The following is an 18,647-nucleotide window of genomic DNA, read 5'->3' on the forward strand; positions in this document are numbered from 1 at the left end:
GGACAGCTCTATTTTCTGATCACATATTTATCTCATAAACATAAATGACTCAGAGGAATAAAAAAGGAAAAGGGGAAATAAAAGTGTCCAGTAACTGACATTAACTTAATTAAGATTAAAACTGCAGACTTTAATGCTGTGGATGCGCATTAGGTCCCAGTGCAAGATAACTTCAATGAAATTTCTTTTTAGGATAATTGAGAAACGTCTAGGTTAGCCAGAAATGGTCCGGCCACAACAGTGGCTCGGCTCAGCGACGTGGCTGGGAGGACACAAAGTTTCATTCCCTCCATCAGGGAACGGAGGTTACATCCGTAACCTAGACATTCCCCGTCTGTCGCTCACTTCGACATTGTGTCGAAGAAGCTACACTAGGGGTCCAATTTAAATCACGCCCTGCGCTGAGCCGTGTACGTGTACTGCTGACACAGGAGTGGGCAGGTATTTGACGTGCCGAAACAACCAGCTGTATCAGACTGCACACATCCTTCCCCAATGCTCCATAAAGTCATCGGAACCTTTATAGTTACCCTAGACAGGGGAACAAGGCAACGCTTGCCAACCTGGGAACGGGCAGAGCCTAGCCGGGCCTCTTTTTTCTCTATGTTTCTCGCATAGAGAAAAATGGCTGGGGCCCTTACACGCATCGCAGGGCGAAAAGACCCTGTGGAGACCACACCAGCCCAGAGAGGGGGAGGTAAAAGTGACGAAATACACCACATGGGCTTTTAGGTCACATATGGGAAGTTAGGTGGTAGATCCCGCCTCTTCGGAGGGAGGAGTTTCTACAGACACGGCAACCAGGGGCAGTGGGAACTGCCCAAGGGAGATGCGATTCCACTCATAAGGAGGCCGTACCGCGGAAAATACACACAGGCAGAACGTCCATGTAGGAGCCCTAACCTGTGGAGCACCTATTCCAGTACAGGGTAGTCTGCCTCCTCCCGGGGCAGCGCTTGCAGGTTCACTACCTGATCTCTGAAGGGCATGGTCGGAACCTTGGGCACGTAGCCTGGCCGCGGTCTTAGGATCACATGTGTGTCTGCCAGACCGAACTCCAGGCATGTGTCGCTGACAGAGAACGCTTGCAGGTCCCCGACCCTCTTGATGGAGGGGAGAGCGATCAGCAGGGCCGTTTTTAAGGAGAGGGCCCTGAGTCCAACTGATTCTAGCGGCTTGAAGAGGGGACTCTGAAGGCCCGAGAGGACCACTGAGAGATCCCAGGAGGGGAACAGGCTTGGCCTGGAGGAATATAACCTCCGGGCGCCTCTTAGGAACCTGATAATCAAGTCGTGCTTACCCAAAGACTTGCCGTCAACTGCGTCATGGTGGGCTGCGATAGCCGCTACATACACCTTCAAGGTGGACGGGGACAGCCTCCCCTCCAACCTCTCCTGCAGAAATGAGAGCACGGACCTGACTGCGCGCCTTTGTGGGTCTTCATCCCGAGAAGAACACCAATTCCCGGGTGGGCCAATAGGGAGCCACTAGAGTGACTTGTTCCTCGTCCTCCCTGGCCTTGCATAGCACCTGTGCAAGAAGGCTCACTTGGGGAAATGCGTACTTGCGCAGCCCCGTGGGCCAGCTGAGTGCCAGTGCGTCCGCCCCGAGGGGAGCCTCTGTTCAGGCATACCAGAGCGGGCAGTGGGAGGTCTCTCGGGAGGCGAACAGGTCTACCTGAGCCTTGCCGAACTGTTCCCAAATCAGCTGGACCGACTGGGGGTGAAGCCTCCACTCTCCACTGGGCAAGCGTTGTTGCGATAGCGCGTCCGCTACCGCATTGAGGTTGCTGGGGATGTGAGTGGCACGCAGCCCTAGGAGCTTCTGGAAAAGTTTTAAAGGGACCTTTGTGCCTGGCCTGAAGGTGGCGAGGCATTTCAGCACTGACTGCGCGCGCTCGTTGGTGAGGCGCGCTGACATTGAGACTGTGTCTAACTCCATGCCGAGAAAAGAGATGCTTTGAACCGGGGCTTTCCTTCAGGTCTACCGCTGCGAACCAATCTAGGTGCCGGACGCAAGTAAAAATATTTTTCTGCGTGAGCATTTTGAACGGGAGTTTGTGTAAGGTCCAGTTGAAAACTCGCAAGTCCAAGATCGGTCATAAGCCACCACCTTTCTTAGGTACTATGAAGTAAGGGTTGTAGAGACCTTTCTTCATCTCGGTTGGAGGGACAGGCTCTATCGCGTCTTTGAGCAAAAGGGTCGCAATTTCCGTGCGCAGGGACTTGGCATGTTCGCCGTGTACTGCGGAAAAGTGGATTCCCGCGAAGGGGGCAAACTGAATTGCGTAACCAATTCGGATGGTCCTGGCCAGCCAGCGAGATGGGTTGGGAAGTGAAAGCCACTCATCCAAGCTTCGTGCTAGGGGCACTAAAGGGACGAAAGTGCGTTCCGAGGCTCTGGTGCTGAGAAAAGACTCGAAGCACTTAACTTGCTCCGCACACCCAGCTGGGGGCGGGTTATTGACTGAGGAGGAGGTCCATTGACGGCGTCCTCTAGACTCGTCAGGGGGACAGTCGTGGCTTTGCTGGAGGCGGGGGGTCCGTGTCCAGGGGACTGTTGAGATCTGGCGGCAGAGTGCCGTCTTTTATTGAGAATGTGGGTACCACAGCCCCGGAAGGGTGCGGCAAATGAAATAAATTAAAATAAGGATTCTCCTCCTGGCCCTCCACCAGGGGACGGAGTGGTCTGCTTACCAGCTCCGGAACGAACGTCTCGGCCTCTGGATCGATTGTCTCAGGAGCACCTGGGAGCCTTCCGGGTCCTCAAGGTGGTCCGTGAGACGGGGGGTGTGCGCTTCTTGCGGGGTGCTCGACGCTGGGGCTGAGAGCTGGGCCCGGGTTGAGACGGAGCATGTTTTCTAGCCACAGGAGGACGCCCTCGGTGAGCAGACGGGGCTTGGCCCTTGGCGGCAGGGTTGCGGCGGGGCAGGATGTGTGTGATGGCCTCCATCTGCTGTCCTCGATGGTGTCGCCAAAGAGGCCAAACTGGGAGACAGGGGCGTCGAGGAATCGTGTCTTATCCGTCTCGTGCATCTCGAACAAGTTCAGCCACAGATAATGTTCCTGAACCACAAGTGTGGCCATCGTCTGCCCGAGAGACTGCACTGTGGACTTCGTGGCCCTGAGGGCGAGGTCGGTCACTGAGTGCAGTTCCTGCAACACGTCGGGATCAGGACTACCCTCGTGCAGATCTTTAAGTGCCTTGGCCAATGCAGCGGCGAGCTCATCCAGCTCGGGGGGCTCAAGAGGATAGGCAGGCTGGCTCTGCTGTGAGGCGTGCCTCTGTTGCTACCAGCCCAGACGGAAGTCAATGAGCGTGCCGGGGGGTGGGAGGTTCACGGGGACGTACCAGGCAAAACCGTGCCCGCTGCCATCCCCGGATCGCCTCCATCACGAGCCGAGTCATCCACAATCCCGTGGGAAGAAGGAGCAACGCGGGGGGCGGCTGGAGTGGTGTTCCTTCGGTTGAAGGAAAGCCACGACCGCAATGTTGCCATGGTCATGTTCTCGCAGTGAGAACATGAACCATCCACAAACGCTGCCTCGGTGTGATCGCAGCCCAGACACACGAGACAGCGCCTGTGGCCGTCTGAAGCGGAGAGCACTCTACCACATCCAGGAACTTCACAGGCGCGGATGGGCATCTTTATAAAGACGCGTCCTGAAAAGCACGTTCAACGCCGCTGTGTATTGCTCTTTTATAGGAAAATACTCTTTTAGAGAAAATCACTCTTTTAAAACTCTTTTAAGTTTGTGCTGTCGAAGCGCCCAGGGGCAAACTGCACTGTCGTGCAGAGAAGGAGAAAGCCACTGATGTGTGCCAGCAGATCGACCAGAGGTAAGAGGAACAGGTGTGTGTGACTCGCAGCTCGCAGCATGCACGAACATCGGCTCCGAAGAAAATTTCTGAATGAAACACACGCATTTCCCCTGCCTTTATACTCGTTTGTCCGGGGGCGGGACATGCTAATTCTGTCTGCCAACTTCTCATTGGCCTTTTTTCATAGATCAGAGGTATATTCGGCGCTCAAGAAAGACCCCTAGTGTTGCTTCTTCAACACAACATGCGTAACCTAGACGTTTCTCATTTATCCTAAAACATTTTTTTCAATAGAGTTATCTTGCATTGGGACATAACGCACCTCCACAGCGTTAAATTAATTTAATGTCAGTTACTGGACATTTTTATTTCCCTTTTCCTTTTGTCATTTATGTTTATGAAGGCTACACGATGGAGTTCTCAGGGTTTGACACATTATATTATTTATAAACACAATTTCTAAATTTCCATGACATTTCCAGGATTTTCATGACTGTACGAACCCGCGCTGCGCCTCCCCTGGGGCTCTCTGGTGCCCTCCAGGGGAGGCGTGCCTCACCACTTGAAAACCTCTGATCTAGTCTAAACTGTTTGCCACATGTTATTTGTCATTTTTTCCACAGAAAACACAAAGGCACAAGTGTTTGGGAAGCTGCTTTGAAACTACTCTTAATTTTCAACTTTCTTTTTAATTTATGTTTATCAAATAAATGTTCACTAGATACAACTTTTGAAAAGAATGGAAGCACTTTACAATAAGGTTACATGTGTTATCATAAATTAGTTACCAGGAACTAACAATATTGTACAGCATTTATTAATCTTAGTTAATTTTAATTTCAACATATATTGACTACCACCCCTGGAGTCGCCAGTTCGAATCCAGGGTGTGCTGAGTTACTCCAGCCAGGTCTCCTAAGCAACCAAATGACCCAGTTGCTAGGGAGGGTAGAGTCACATGGGGTATCCTCCTCGTGGTTGCTATAATGTGTGGTTCTCACTCTCAGTGGGGCGTGTGGTGAGTTGTGCATGGATGCTGTGGAGAATAGCGTGAAGCCTCCACACGTGCTACGTCGCCACGATAACGCAGAGGCACGTGATAAGATGCGCGGATTGACGGTCTTAGACATGGAGGCAATTGAGATTTGTCCTACACCACCCAGATTGAGGCAAGTCACTTCGTGCACTGGGAATTGGGCATTCCAAATTGGGGAGAAAAAAAACAAAAACATTGTCGGGTTAGTTGGTGTATCCCACAGCATTGGCTCCACGTAGAAGCATATAAAATGGGACGTTGGGAATCATAGCTCTGAGCTCTTGTTTGTTAATGTTTTCCAGACATCCCCATCCATGTTCACACTCATGGCACGGCGGGCGCAGGTGTGGTAGCTATGCTTGTCTTTGCAGAAGCAGGTGCTGATATAGTAGACGTAGCGGCAGTGTTACCAATTCTATAATTGAGCTGAAAACATAGTGATGAACAGAAGCATTTAACTAATATTTGTGAACCATTTGTTGGAAAAAAGCTTGTTACTAGAAAGCTACACTGTTCTAAAAACAGCTGATCCGCTGTCACGCTACTGGAAAATGTAATTAGTAAAAAAAAGTTATTAGCATTGCTACTTTTAGTTAGTTACTCCCTAGTCCCTAACAGTAAAGGCACATATTACAAATGCTACAGCAAGATGCCATTTGTTTTCTATAGAAATCCATGTTCATGGTTGAAATTTCCACTGTGTTCCTGTTCCCGTTGATTGGCTGCCATAATGAGGCGTTGCAATAGTTGACAGGGAATCAGCAAGAAATGTCAAAGGCACTTGTTTAATTGATCACCCTGTTTCCATTCCAAAGCGGTGATTGTGAAAGACCCATAAATGAGCAATGGCAAGATTTCAGAACCAGCAGTAAATGATTGTTCAACAACAGCTAGCTTTATGTGAATGTGTACATATGCTGTATATATGAACACCTTTGTGATTCTTCTGTCCAGGTGAGCCACCCATGGGCTTCCGTGAGGTCCTGTTGAAGGAGGGTCCAGAGGGTTTTGCACGGGCAGCTCGACAGCACAAGGGTCTACTTCTGATGGACACCACCTTCAGAGATGCCCACCAGTCCCTACTGGCCACTCGCGTCAGGACATATGACCTCAAGAAGATCGCTCCCTTCGTGACCCATAACTTCAATAATCTCTTCAGCCTGGAGAACTGGGGAGGCAAGTGTTCTGTTTATTCTATATTCCTCATATTCTGAAGTCTTTATTAATAATACACATTAATCCATCAACTAGTTATGGTATCTCTTCTTATATTCTTCTATCTCATCTTTCTTTACAGTCTCTATGACACTTCAGTATTGATGTTTTGTTGTTGTTGTTGTTGTGGTTGTTTTACTGTGGAGAATCAATGACCTTAAGTTGACCCTTGACCTTTTTAATTAATTTATACATGTTGGATCAGCAGTAATGAAACTCTTGAATGTGTGTGTTTAGCGGCAGTAATGGTTGTCTGTGTTTTCCAAGGCTTTTGAGCTCCTCGTCTCTGTGTGTGTATTTTGGCTTAGTGAGGATCAATTCAGCCTTTGATATCACTGTTATTGCCAGACATGACCTTAATATCTCTCTTTCACTCTGTAGGGGCTACATTTGATGTAGCAATGCGTTTTCTGTGGGAGTGTCCATGGAAGAGACTTCAAGAGCTCAGAGCTCTGATACCCAACGTCCCATTTCAAATGCTTCTACGTGGAGCCAATGCTGTGGGATACACCAACTACCCCGATAATGCTGTGTTTAAGTGAGACACACACACACACACACACACGCACACACACACTATAACAGTGCATGAGCTATTGAGAATTACCTGATACTGTTGCAGCACTACATACAGTTGCTTTGCTCTTCACATTCACTTATTTTATATTGGTTTGAGTATTAAATTAATTCTTAATAACCTGCTGTTTTGACTAATCTCCATGTTAACACAGTATTTCTTTCCTTCTGCAAAGTTTGCTCACAGTGTAACAAATACATTAATAATATCCTTACTGAAATGTTGTACTTTGGTAATGAAGCTCACGTTATTGTTTAAATTAAATACACTGTCAATATATACACTCACCAACCACTTAAGTGTTTTTTGCACCATTCTGAGTATACTCTATAGACTCTTGTGCGTGAAAATCCCAGGAGATTACTGGAATACTCAGACCAGCCCTTCTGGCACCAACAATCATGCCACGATCAAAATCACTGTGAACAAAATGTTTTCCCATTCTGATGGTTGATGTGAACATTATCTGAAGCTCCTGACCAGTATCTGTGTGATTTTATGCATTGCACTACTGACACATGATTGGCTGATTAGATAATTGCATGAATAAGTAGGTGTACTGGTGTACCTAATCAACTGGTCGGTGTGTGTATATCCTATATGTGTTTTCTATATTTGACATAGATGTCAAGTTGTCAATAATCATAGTCATGCGTCCGAAGGCAGGTCAAGGATCTGAACAAACATATCTAACCCTAAGTATTACACTTCAGCTTATAGCATGTGCTTCACCATTTCTGTTACAAACATTAAATGATACCACAAATAATGTACTTTGTAGAAGTAGAGTTGTGCTCTTACTTTTCTAAGCAATCAGACTTGCAATTTCAGTTGGTGGTTGTTAAAACTACAGAAACAGGACTTGGCCATATCTAGGCATGATAACATCATATAATTGGTTAAGGGACTCTTTTCACTTGTAAATACAGTACAGTAACCACCTAGCAATGTTTTAACATCATGGATCAGAAATGTAGGGCGGGCTTGGGGCAAAAATGCTACCAGAAAGTACAAAAATGTTGCCACGTAATGTAAAAGGTAATTTTTGACACTGCATGACACTGTATTCCATTCAGAATACCCTAGCATTTGTTTAAAAACACTATAAAATCAATCAGAGAACCTAGCAACTGCATAGCAATACCCTGACAACCACCCATAGCATCATGGCGGCAAGTTTTGCACTGGCAAACACCACTTACATTTTCTTTAGAAAATCTAAAACTAGTTTTATCTTACAATTTCCACACCTCATAATAAATAAATAAATAACTTCTGTCTGTAACTCTTGAAAAGCACAAAATAGTCTTGTAAATATTAGAGCAAACTGCCTGATCTCAATGGTAACACTTTTTACATTACTGTAAATTTACACAAACATGAACATTAAATTGCACAATTTATACACGTTTAAGGGATTTGTCTGTTGCACCAAACTGGTTGGCTCTGTTGTTCTTAAAACTCAAAGCATATTTTCATTTATCTTCTCTCTCTCTCTCTTTATAGATTCTGTGAGGTAGCCAAAGAGAACGGCATGGATATCTTCCGTGTTTTTGACTCTCTGAATTACATTCCCAACATGCTTTTGGGTATGGAAGCAGCAGGCTCAGCAGGGGGTGTGGTGGAGGCTGCCATTTCTTACACTGGGGATGTATCTGACCCCATGAGACAGAAATACTCACTGGAGTATTATCTGGAGCTGGCCAATGAGCTGGTCAAGGCTGGAACACACATATTGGCCATTAAGGTAAATTGCATGTATGCAGATAAATACACATAATGGCTTGACAAACACACACTAAGTTAGATGTAGAGGATTTGCTGATATAACAACTGTTTTTAGTGTCAAGACTCTTGGCATGTTATTTAAGCTGTGTTTGGCAGTCGCTCAAGAGAGCAATGACATTGACAGTGATACTCATTCTCTTTCCATGTTATTTACATTTTTTCTTCTTTCTCCATATTTTTTGAGCAGCTATAATGATACAGTAATCATCATTAACAAGTTTTTTTAACGAGTTCACTGAGTGTTTAAAACAGCTCTCTTCTATCTCTGTTCAGGATATGGCTGGCCTGCTGAAGCCTGAAGCAAGCCGCATACTGATCGGAGCATTACGGGACCGTTTTCCAGATATCCCCATCCATGTTCACTCTCATGACACGGCTGGCGCAGGCGTGGCAGCTATGCTAACCTGTGCGGAAGCAGGCGCTGATATTGTAGATGTAGCGGTGGACTCAATGGCTGGCATGACCTCACAACCAAGCATGGGTGCCATTGTAGCGTGCACCAAAGGAACCAAACTTGATACTGGTGAGTGGACAATAAACGTGAGAGGCCTAAAACAAACTCTATGCAAGTACGTGGGCACAAATGCTTCTAGCAATGCAAGTTCGATTTGAAACGCTGTTGTATTTAGAAATGGCCACTATAGTGGGCTTTAACATAAACTGTTTTCTACAGTCAGTATTTCCTTTCAGATTGACTTCAGTCATGGTGGAGCAACAGTTTGAAGAGAGTCTTGTTGAGCAAGTTAGTTAAAGTTAGACATCCAGACATTTGAAGGTACAAATGTGTGCACTGTAATTCAGAAGGCTGACCATGATCAGTTTAACATTGTTTAAGTTACAGTAAGGCTCACTTGATTAACGACATCTAATTTGTCAAGTCAGCAAGCTCATTAATCAAGAGACACTGCAGGGGCTGTTGTCATATATCAATACATTTATACATCTATACAGCTGTGTGCTTGTGTGCTGTATTGTCTTAGTGTCCGTGTGTGTATGTGAGATAATTGCCATGTTCTGAGAGACATGTTAAACAAAAGCCTTGCAGTAGCAGAGAGAGTATGTTGACACACATTAAACAAAGACTTATGACAGAGATGAAAGGGAAAAGATGGATAGAAGAATATTTCCTTCCACTCCCCCATTTTGTTTTAACTGTATTTGCACATTTACTTTCCCTGCCTCCACTTCATTACCATCAAAGTAGAGTTACACCTCCCTCTCTCATCCCTCTCTCTCACTTTTCTGTCCCCAGAGTACAATTCCTCTGAGGGAGCATGGTTAGATAATGGCAGTTTTGTTTCAGTTCTAACCCTAACTCAAACTCTCAAGAGCGTAATATCATGTTCTTGAATGATCTGGAATGCAGCCACATCATACACAACTGTCAGTGTCGCATTTTAAACACTGAGTTACCCAATTATTCCTGATGACATAGAGAGGAACATTGACCACATTGAGGAAGGGAAGCTGGAGCAAAAAATTATCAGAAGACATTGTGAGTGGTGCTTGCCTTTGTAAAACTCACTGTCACAACGGTACATATTTTGGATGGTTGTCAAGGATTTGCTAGTTGCTAAGGTGTTCTGAGTGATTGCTAGGCACATCGATAGGGTGTTTGGGGTGGGTTTAGGTGGTTGTTTATTGGCTCAATTCGAAAGAGCTCATGATATTCAACGATATTCTTGTTTCTTAGATATGTGTGATTGCTTAGAAAACAGCGCACCTCTCCTTAGCAAGCTGCATGGTTTGATGTATCATTCATGCCTATAGCACAATGTGTAGAACAAGTTATGAAAATGTTAAGTTACTCAACCCTCTATGGACACATTTGAGAAATAATCACCATTGGCTAATAAATACAATTTTTACTCGTCATAATTTCAACAAAATAATGCATAAATCAACTGAAAACTGTAAATATAAAATCTGGATGTGGGTGTCTTTACACTTAATTATTTAGTGCTTTGGCATTTTATTTACATTTTAGCTTTTAAAAATGGCAGATTCTATTTGCACCCTGGTGCAAATAATGGTATATGCTATTTACACCCAGTACAAATAGTGGTCAATATAATTTGCTCCCAAACCTTGGTGCAAATAATGGTAGATACTAATTGCACCATGGTGCAGATAGTTTCAGATACTATTTGCACCAATATTTAAATACTAACAAACAGTATTGGCATCACCGCAGTGTGTTTATTGTGTTTATTTAAGAGTCCCACAGACAAACCTAACCTTAACGTTACCTTAGAAAAATAACCTTGGTTTTACTACAGTAATTATGGTTTCATGTGGGAATGAGTGCGATCGACAGACCCCCCCTCTAAAACTATTTTAAATAATAGATAAAAATGTAAAGGAAATATTAAGAGTGCAAACATGAAATCGGACAAAATAGAGTGGGACAAAATGCGGATTCGAACCACGGTCACTAGGACAGCAGCACACAATCACACTCTGTCTTTACACCCCACGACACTGCAGCGACTTCTATTGGTTGGTTTGTGTTATTTCTGTGGTTCTACCAGACTATCGGGGTGCAAATAGTTGCTCTGTTTGGCAGATGCTATTCACACCAGGGAGCAAACCGGGTGCTCTCCGTTTATAATTATACAAATGACACATTCTATAAATTTAAATGTCATGAAATGTAATATTTATAATGACACAAGCTGTCACTGTTTTTATTTTTTGTTACATGTTTACATTTCTATGCATAAATTGTACTATTTTCAATTATTTACATTGAGTTCAAATTTAAATGTGTATCAAGAAATAAAATGGTACTGTCTCTTTAAGAATAGCCACAACTGAGTGAAGGTCTCAAAATTGTTTTGGTTGAGCAGATTACCACATCCTTGCTATGTGTGTTTCTTTACTCTTTGAACAACAACTGAATGTAAAGAACAGAAAGGATATTAAAAGAGGCAATATTCAATGAAAATGGTGTGAATCTCATCTTTCGACAGTAAACTTACTCTCATAATGTGTACTAAAATCCACACATTGGTCTGTAGAGCCATATGCAGTTAAATTGAGAATGTTGTTAAAAATTCACTGGTGAGTGAATTTTTTACATTTATTAGCCAGTGCCTAATAACAAACATTTTGTAATCACAGAGCGTGAAATTTGGTTGCATGAGCAAATCTGAGTGGTTCACTCGCATTATAGAGGGTTGAGGTTAGGTGTTTGTTCAATTATCCATATACGAACAAACTATAGTGATGACATTTTTTTTAAAATATGTTAGAAAAAGATATAGATTACAAAATGTATAGAGGAGAGATGTACACAGTATCTGATGTTTGTTCTTTTCTGCTGTCTGTAAAGTGAATAGCAAAACATAAATGTAAGCATGTGTGTTTGTGTTAAGTGTTTGTGTTTGTGTATACATTTTTTATTCATGAGTACTTTTGTTGAGGTAATTGGGCGCCAAAGACTTCTAGCCTCAAAAAAAAAATCCCTCATTCAATCTCACCTCTTGCTCTACCTCTCCCTTTCTTACTGTCACTTGCTTTTTCTCTAGTGTATTGTGCTGGTTAATTTAGTTGCCAGGGTAGCACGCTAGCACAGGTAAAGATTTAGCTTACTGGCTCTTTGTACAAGATTGGGTTGTTTGTTATTAATGTCACACATTTACAGTATTTTTAACAGGTTTTGCATTCATTCTTTCATCTCTCTCTCTCTCTCTCTCTCTCTCTCTCTCTCTCTCTCTCTCTCTCTCTCTCTCTCTCTCTCTCTCTCTCTCCCTTTCTTTTGTTGTTTTTATTATTTTCTCTCTCTGTATCGCCCCTTCCAGCTGCCCTACCATTGATTTGTGTTTTCTGGCAGCGCTCCATATTTAGTGTTTGCAATTTCCACATTTCATATTCTCTTTCCCTCCTCTTCCCTGTCTTTTCTCTCTTAATTTCTAACCTACTTTATCTTTCTCATGGTCTCTCATGGCCCTTCTCATTTCTCCCTTATCTTTTTCTTTTATTTCCTGCTTTCCCCCCATCCTCCTTCCCATACACTAATTTGTGCCTATATGTGTGTTCAACCGATTCCTTCTGTCAGTTTACATATTTATCTCTTTTCCATGTTTTTCCAGTCTTCAAGCTTCCCCTTCCACTAACACTGCTCTCCTGTACTCCACCTGTCACTTATTCTCTTCATCTTTAGATTCTCAGTGGAAAAACAAGTTTGGACTTTCACAATCAAACCTTTTATCCCTGTAAGAGCCTTTATGTTCACTTTTAAAAGGCTCTCTGCATTGTCTTTAGTCTCTCTCTCTCTCTCTCTCTCTCTCTCTCTTTCTCTTACACACACATATTCCTTCTATCTTATCAAAGTGCTTTGTGCACTTCGCTTTGTCTCTATTGATGTTACACTAAAATTCATCATAATATAGACAAACCGTTCTGACCTCAGAGCTGTGCACAAAAAAATGCTTTGTTTAGTTTTGCACTCCTTCATTTTTGCAGTTCTGTGTCAAATAACAATTAAAATTAATTTAATCTTTACAGAAGCTACTCTAAACTGATGGCATTCATTTGGAATGTGACTACTTGTTTGGCCAAACAAGGAAGACTGTGGGAGTATTTGGGAAACTGCTCTGACACAGTTTAAAATTGATAGTTTTAGTCCTGGGAGCTGATTGGCAAGTACAGCATTCCAGCTGGGCTAAAATACGCAATTTAATAAAACGTCTTGTTATCTACGTAACCTCGGTTCCCTGAGATGAAGGGAAAGAGACATTGTGTTCTGCTAATTCATATGGGAAATGTCCTTCTACATGATCTAATTGAAACCGCTCTACAATAATGCCAATATTCTAACATTGGTTATGGTGTTTGAGCCCTGCCCTTTTAGGTGCAAAGCTGTCCTCTATAAAAGAAGGTGCACAAACACCATTCCTCAGAATTTTCTTACTGAGTGCCAAAGAGCACATCGCTTGCACCACAAATAACTCTTGAGATTTGCAGTCCAGCCAGCATTTGCAATGTCTCGTTCCCTTCATCTCAGGGAACCAGGTTACGTACGTAACCAAGGCGTTTCCTTATGATTCAGTACAATTGACATTGCGTTCAGCTAACGCATATGGGAACAGAGTCCCATCACACCGCATTAAACGACATAACCTTCCCAGAGAGGGAACATGATGCCTTAGTCTTGTGGGACGGCGACCAACATGCATATGCCACAAGTGAATGACCCTCATAGTCAGCCAGGAGGGGAACACTCAGAATATATGTATGTACTTTAACACTAAGTGGGCAATACGTACCCTGTGATTTGTAAGCCAGGGTGTCCGTATCAGCAATCCAGTGAGGAAGTATTTGCTTGGAGACGGACACACCTTTCGTACATCTACCATAGCACACAAAGTGTTGGTCTGAAACTCTGAACTAGCATGTGCACTCAACGTATGCATGTTGCATTTGCGAAGGGCATAACAAATGTATGGACTCCTCATCTGAATTAATGGAGGAGGGAAAAAGTCTTGAAGGTGAACCACCTGCACTCTGAAGGGTATGGTTATGACCTTAGGCACATAGCCTTTTCTGGGCTTGACAGTCGTTTTGAAAGGCCCAGACCAAACTCCAGACAACTGACAGTGCTTGCAAATCACCAACCTTTATTACTGAGGCCAAAGCCAGCAGTGATGCGGTCTTAAGAGAAAGCACACGCAATTCAACATAGTCCAGTTCAAGTCAAGTCAAGTCAAGTCAAGTGGTTTTTATTGTCGTTTCAACCATATACAGTTAGTACAGTACACAGCAAAACGAGACAACGTTCCTCCAGGACCATGGTGCTACATAAAAACAACAAAGGACCAACACAGGACCACATGAGACAACACAACGAAATAAAATACCTATATAAAAAAAAAACCTACATATACCTATATAAAGTGCACATGCAAACATGTGCAAAAAGTACAGGACAGTACAACAAATTTCTGACAATGAACAGGACAATAGACAGTGCAGCGCCGACCAGTACTCAGTAGTGCAAAAAGATGACAGTTTCTAAAAATGTAAACATAACATACTATGAGATAATGTTCTATGCACATAGCAGTTATTGAGGTAGCAGACAGTTATAAAGTGACAGTAATTAAAGTGCAACTCAGGACACGTGTGTCAAACCAATCTCTGAGTATTGAGGAGTCTGATGGCTTGGGGGCAGAAGCTGTTACACAGTCTGGCCGTGAGGGCACGAATGCTTCGGTACCTCTTGCCAGACGGGAGGAGGGTGAAGAGTTTGTGTGAGGGGTGTGCTTGTTGCTGTTGCTGGTTACAATGCTGGTTGCTTTGCGGATACAGTGTTTTTTGTAAATGTCTTTGATGGAGGGAAGAGAGACCCCAATGATCTTCTCAGCTGTCCTCACTATCCTCTGCAGGGCTTTGCGGTCCGAAACGGTGCAAGTCCCAAACCAGGCAGTGATGCAGCTGCTCAGGATGCTCTCAATAGTCCCTCTATAGAATGTAGTGAGGATGGGGGTTGGGAGATGTGCTTTCCTCAGCCTTCGAAGAAAGTAGAGACGCTGCTGGGCTTTCTTGGTGATAGAGCTGGTGTTGAGGGACCAGGTGAGGTTCTCCGCCAAGTGAACACCAAGGAATTTGGTGCTTTTGACGATCTCCACAGAGGAGCCGTCGATGTTCAGCGGAGTGTGTTCACCTTGTGCTCTCCTAAAGTCAACAACCATCTCTTTTGTTTTGTCGACATTCAGGGACAGGTTGTTGGCTCTACACCAGTTCGTCAGCCGCTGCACCTCCTCTCTGTATGCTGACTCGTCGTTCTTGCTGATGAGACCCACCACGGTCGTGTCATCGGCGAACTTGATGATGTGATTCGAGCTGTGCATTGCTGCACAGTCGTGAGTCAGCAGAGTGAACAGCAGTGGACTGAGCACACAGCCCTGGGGGCCCCAGTGCTCAGTGTGGTGGTGGTGGAGATGCTGTTCCTGATCCGGACTGACTGAGGTCTCCCAGTCAGGAAGTCCAGGATCCAGTTGCAGAGGGAGGTGTCCAGGCCCAGCAGGTTCAGCTTTCCAATCAGGTGCTGGGGAATGATTGTGTTGAATGCTGAGCTGAAATCTATGGACAGCATTCGAACGTATGAGTCCTTATTGTCTAGGTGGGTGAGGGCCAGATGGAGGGTTGTGGTGATGGCATCGTCCGTTGAACGGTTTGAACGATACGCAAACTGCAGTGGGTCTAGTGAGGGGGTAGCTGGGTCTTAATCTGCCTCATGACGAGCCTCTCGAAGCACTTCATGATGATGGGTGTAAGTGCGACGGGACGGTAGTCGTTGAGGCAGGACACTGAAGACTTCTTTGGCATGGGGACGATGGTGGTGGCCTTGAAGCACGTTGGAACGACGGCGCTGCTCAGAGAGATGTTGAAGATGTCGGTAAGAACATCTGCTAGCTGGTCTGCACATCCTCTGAGCACTCTGCCAGGAATGTTGTCTGGTCCAGCAGCCTTCCGTGGGTTGACTCTACGTAGAGTTTTCCTCACATCTGCCGTGGTAAGACAGAGCACCTGGTCGTTGGGAGGAGGGGTGGACTTCCTCGCCATCACGTCGTTCTGCACTTCAAACCGAGTGTAGAAGTCGTTCAGCGCATCTGGAAGGGAGGCATCTTTGTCACAGGCAACTGATGTTGTCCTGTAGTTGGTGATGGCCTGGATGCCCTGCCACATGCGCCGCGTGTCACCGCTGTCCTGGAAGTGACTGTGGATTCTCTGGGCGTGTGCGTGCTTTGCCTCTCTGATTGCCCGTGACAGTTTGGCCCTAGCTGTTCTTAGGGCTGCCTTATCGCCTCCTCTGAAGGCGGAGTCTCGGGACCTCAGCAGCATGCGCACCTCCGCAGTCATCCACGGCTTCTGGTTGGAGCGTGTGGTGATGGTCTTGGAGAAAGTGACATCATCAATGCACTTGCTGATGTAGCTGGTCACTGATGCTGTGTATTCCTCCAAGTTGGTAGAATCGCCATATGTTGCAGCCTCCCTGAACATGTGCCAGTCAGTACACTCAAAACAGTCCTGAAGAGCAGAGATGGCTCCTGCTGGCCAGGTTTTCACCTGCTTCTGAAGCGGTTTTGTGTGTCTGACGAGCGGTCTGTATGCTGGAATTAACATAACAGAGATGTGGTCTGAGTAGCCGAGGTGGGGGCGGGGTTCCGCCCGGTACACGCCTGGGATGTTTGTGTAAACAAGATCAAGTGCGTTCGCCCCTCTCGTTGCAAAGTCCACATACTGATGGAATTTAGGGAGCACTGTCTTGAGATTTGCATGGTTGAAATCTCCGGCGACAATAAACAGTCCGTCGGAGTGAGCATTCTGCAGTTCGCTCATAGCCCCATACAGTTCACAGAGCGCTTCCTTAGCGTTAGCGCTGGGGGGAATGTAAACTCCGGTTATGCAAACAGTGGTGAATTCCCGTGGTAGATAAAAAGGTCTGCATCTAACAGTCACAAGCTCCAACAGCGATGAACAGTAACTAGAGACTAGCATAGAGTTCTTGCACCATTCCGTGTTGATGTAAACACACAAGCCACCACCGCGAGTCTTACTGCAGAGAGCTGTATTTCTGTCGGCGCGAAACGAGGCGAGCCCATCTAGCTGAATGGCGGCATCCGGAACTCTGTCGCTGAGCCACGTCTCCGTGAAAACAAAGACGCAGCAGTCTCTAAACTCACGCTGCGTAGCCTGCTGGAGTCAGATATAGTCCAGTTTATTGTCCAGGGAGCAAACATTTGAGAGCAGGATAGCCGGGAGAGCCGGCCGGCTAGGGTTTGTTTTTAGCCTAGCATGGACCCCCGCCCTCTTTCCGCGCTTCGCTTTCGCGACACCGCTACGACGTCCTCTCCCCCGGCCACCGGCATCAGTCGACGCTGAGGGCTGGAGGCCTGGTCTCCGCAGCAAGCCGAGTACGCGTAGCGCCTCCTGCAGGTCATCATGCAGCTTGGTTTTTGCATGAGTCTTATATTTCAGTAGTGTCTGGCGATGGTAGACATGAACACCGGTTGCTCTGATGTCCATTTGTTGCAAAAGTCGGGCTTTTTTAACAAAAATAGCACCATTGTGGATCCGGAGTGGCTGCTGCGTGCTACCGCGCCGCCATCTTCTCTAGGACCAAGTTAAATCCCTAGTCAGGGTTATAGCAGGGCGAGGGGGATTTAGCTGCTGCATCCCCTAGGATTTATGATTAAATCATGTTTTCAGTAGAGGTGCCAGTTTCATGTGCGTGATACGCAGATATAATCGGCACATAAACGTTGAGCATAGACAGAGCCCTGCATCTGATCATTCTTAAGAAATCTACGAATTTCAGGTATGGGGCAGTTCACTGAATCTTTGCAGTGTGAAAGGCACCAATAAGTGAACACGTTCCATTTCAGTGCATAAAGGCATCTTGTGTACGGCGCTCTAGCCGGTAATATGGTGTTCATAACCGACCGAGCCAATTCTGGCTCATTCGCTGTGCTCCGTTCAAAGGCCATACATGTAGGCTTCTCAGCTCTGTCTGTGGATGCCAAACCGTGCCTTGAGTTTGAGAGAGAAGATCTTTCTTCAGTGGTATTTCCCATGGAGGCCCGTCCAATATTTGTACCATCTCCAGAAACCAGGACTGATTGGGCCATTTTGGCACAATTAACAGTAATGTTTCCATGTCCACTCAGACTTTGCCGATGACAGAATGAAGGAGGCGCACCAGGGAAAACACATACTTGCGTTTCGCCGGCCATATGTGGGTCAGCGCATCATGGAGGCATATGTACACCACTACTGTTGTGTTGTCCGAACGAATCAGAATGTGGTTGTTTACAATATCAGAATTAAATTCTATCAAAGCTAGAAAGACAACAAGTAGCCCTGGGCGGTTGACATGTCTCGGTCGTTTCGCACCTGTCCAGGTGTCGAAAGTCGGACGTCCATTACACACCACACCCCCAACTGTGTTAGATGCATTTGTGGTCAGCATTTTCCTTCCAAAAACTTGACCCAGCATAAAACCCTGTTGGTAGAAGGCTGGCGCTGTCCATGGTGCTAGGGCAGCCAGACAGTGGCAAGTCACCATGATGCACATGAAAATGAAATTACTTGCCACGCATTTGCGCAGTGGGACATCAGGCTAATTAATTCATATGAAACAATCTCTATTGCGTTCTTTGCAAGAAGATTATGTATATCGGCTCGTAACACTGGTGCGTCTTT

General features: G+C 45.4%; 1 protein-coding gene across 1 annotated transcript in view; it reads left to right on the top strand.

Moving 5' to 3' along the window:
• The window catches only part of LOC127651876 (pyruvate carboxylase, mitochondrial-like), a 198,989-nt gene that overhangs the window by 151,988 nt on the left and 28,354 nt on the right, over positions 1–18,647 (top strand). Inside the window, exons 12-15 of the mRNA XM_052137919.1 lie at positions 5,813–6,034; positions 6,455–6,611; positions 8,157–8,397; positions 8,712–8,961. Coding sequence (XP_051993879.1) covers positions 5,813–6,034; positions 6,455–6,611; positions 8,157–8,397; positions 8,712–8,961 — 870 coding nt within the window. The remainder of the gene's footprint in view (positions 1–5,812; positions 6,035–6,454; positions 6,612–8,156; positions 8,398–8,711; positions 8,962–18,647) is intronic.

The sequence above is a fragment of the Xyrauchen texanus genome, chromosome 1 (genome assembly GCF_025860055.1).
Source record: "Xyrauchen texanus isolate HMW12.3.18 chromosome 1, RBS_HiC_50CHRs, whole genome shotgun sequence".
NCBI lineage: Eukaryota > Metazoa > Chordata > Actinopteri > Cypriniformes > Catostomidae > Xyrauchen > Xyrauchen texanus.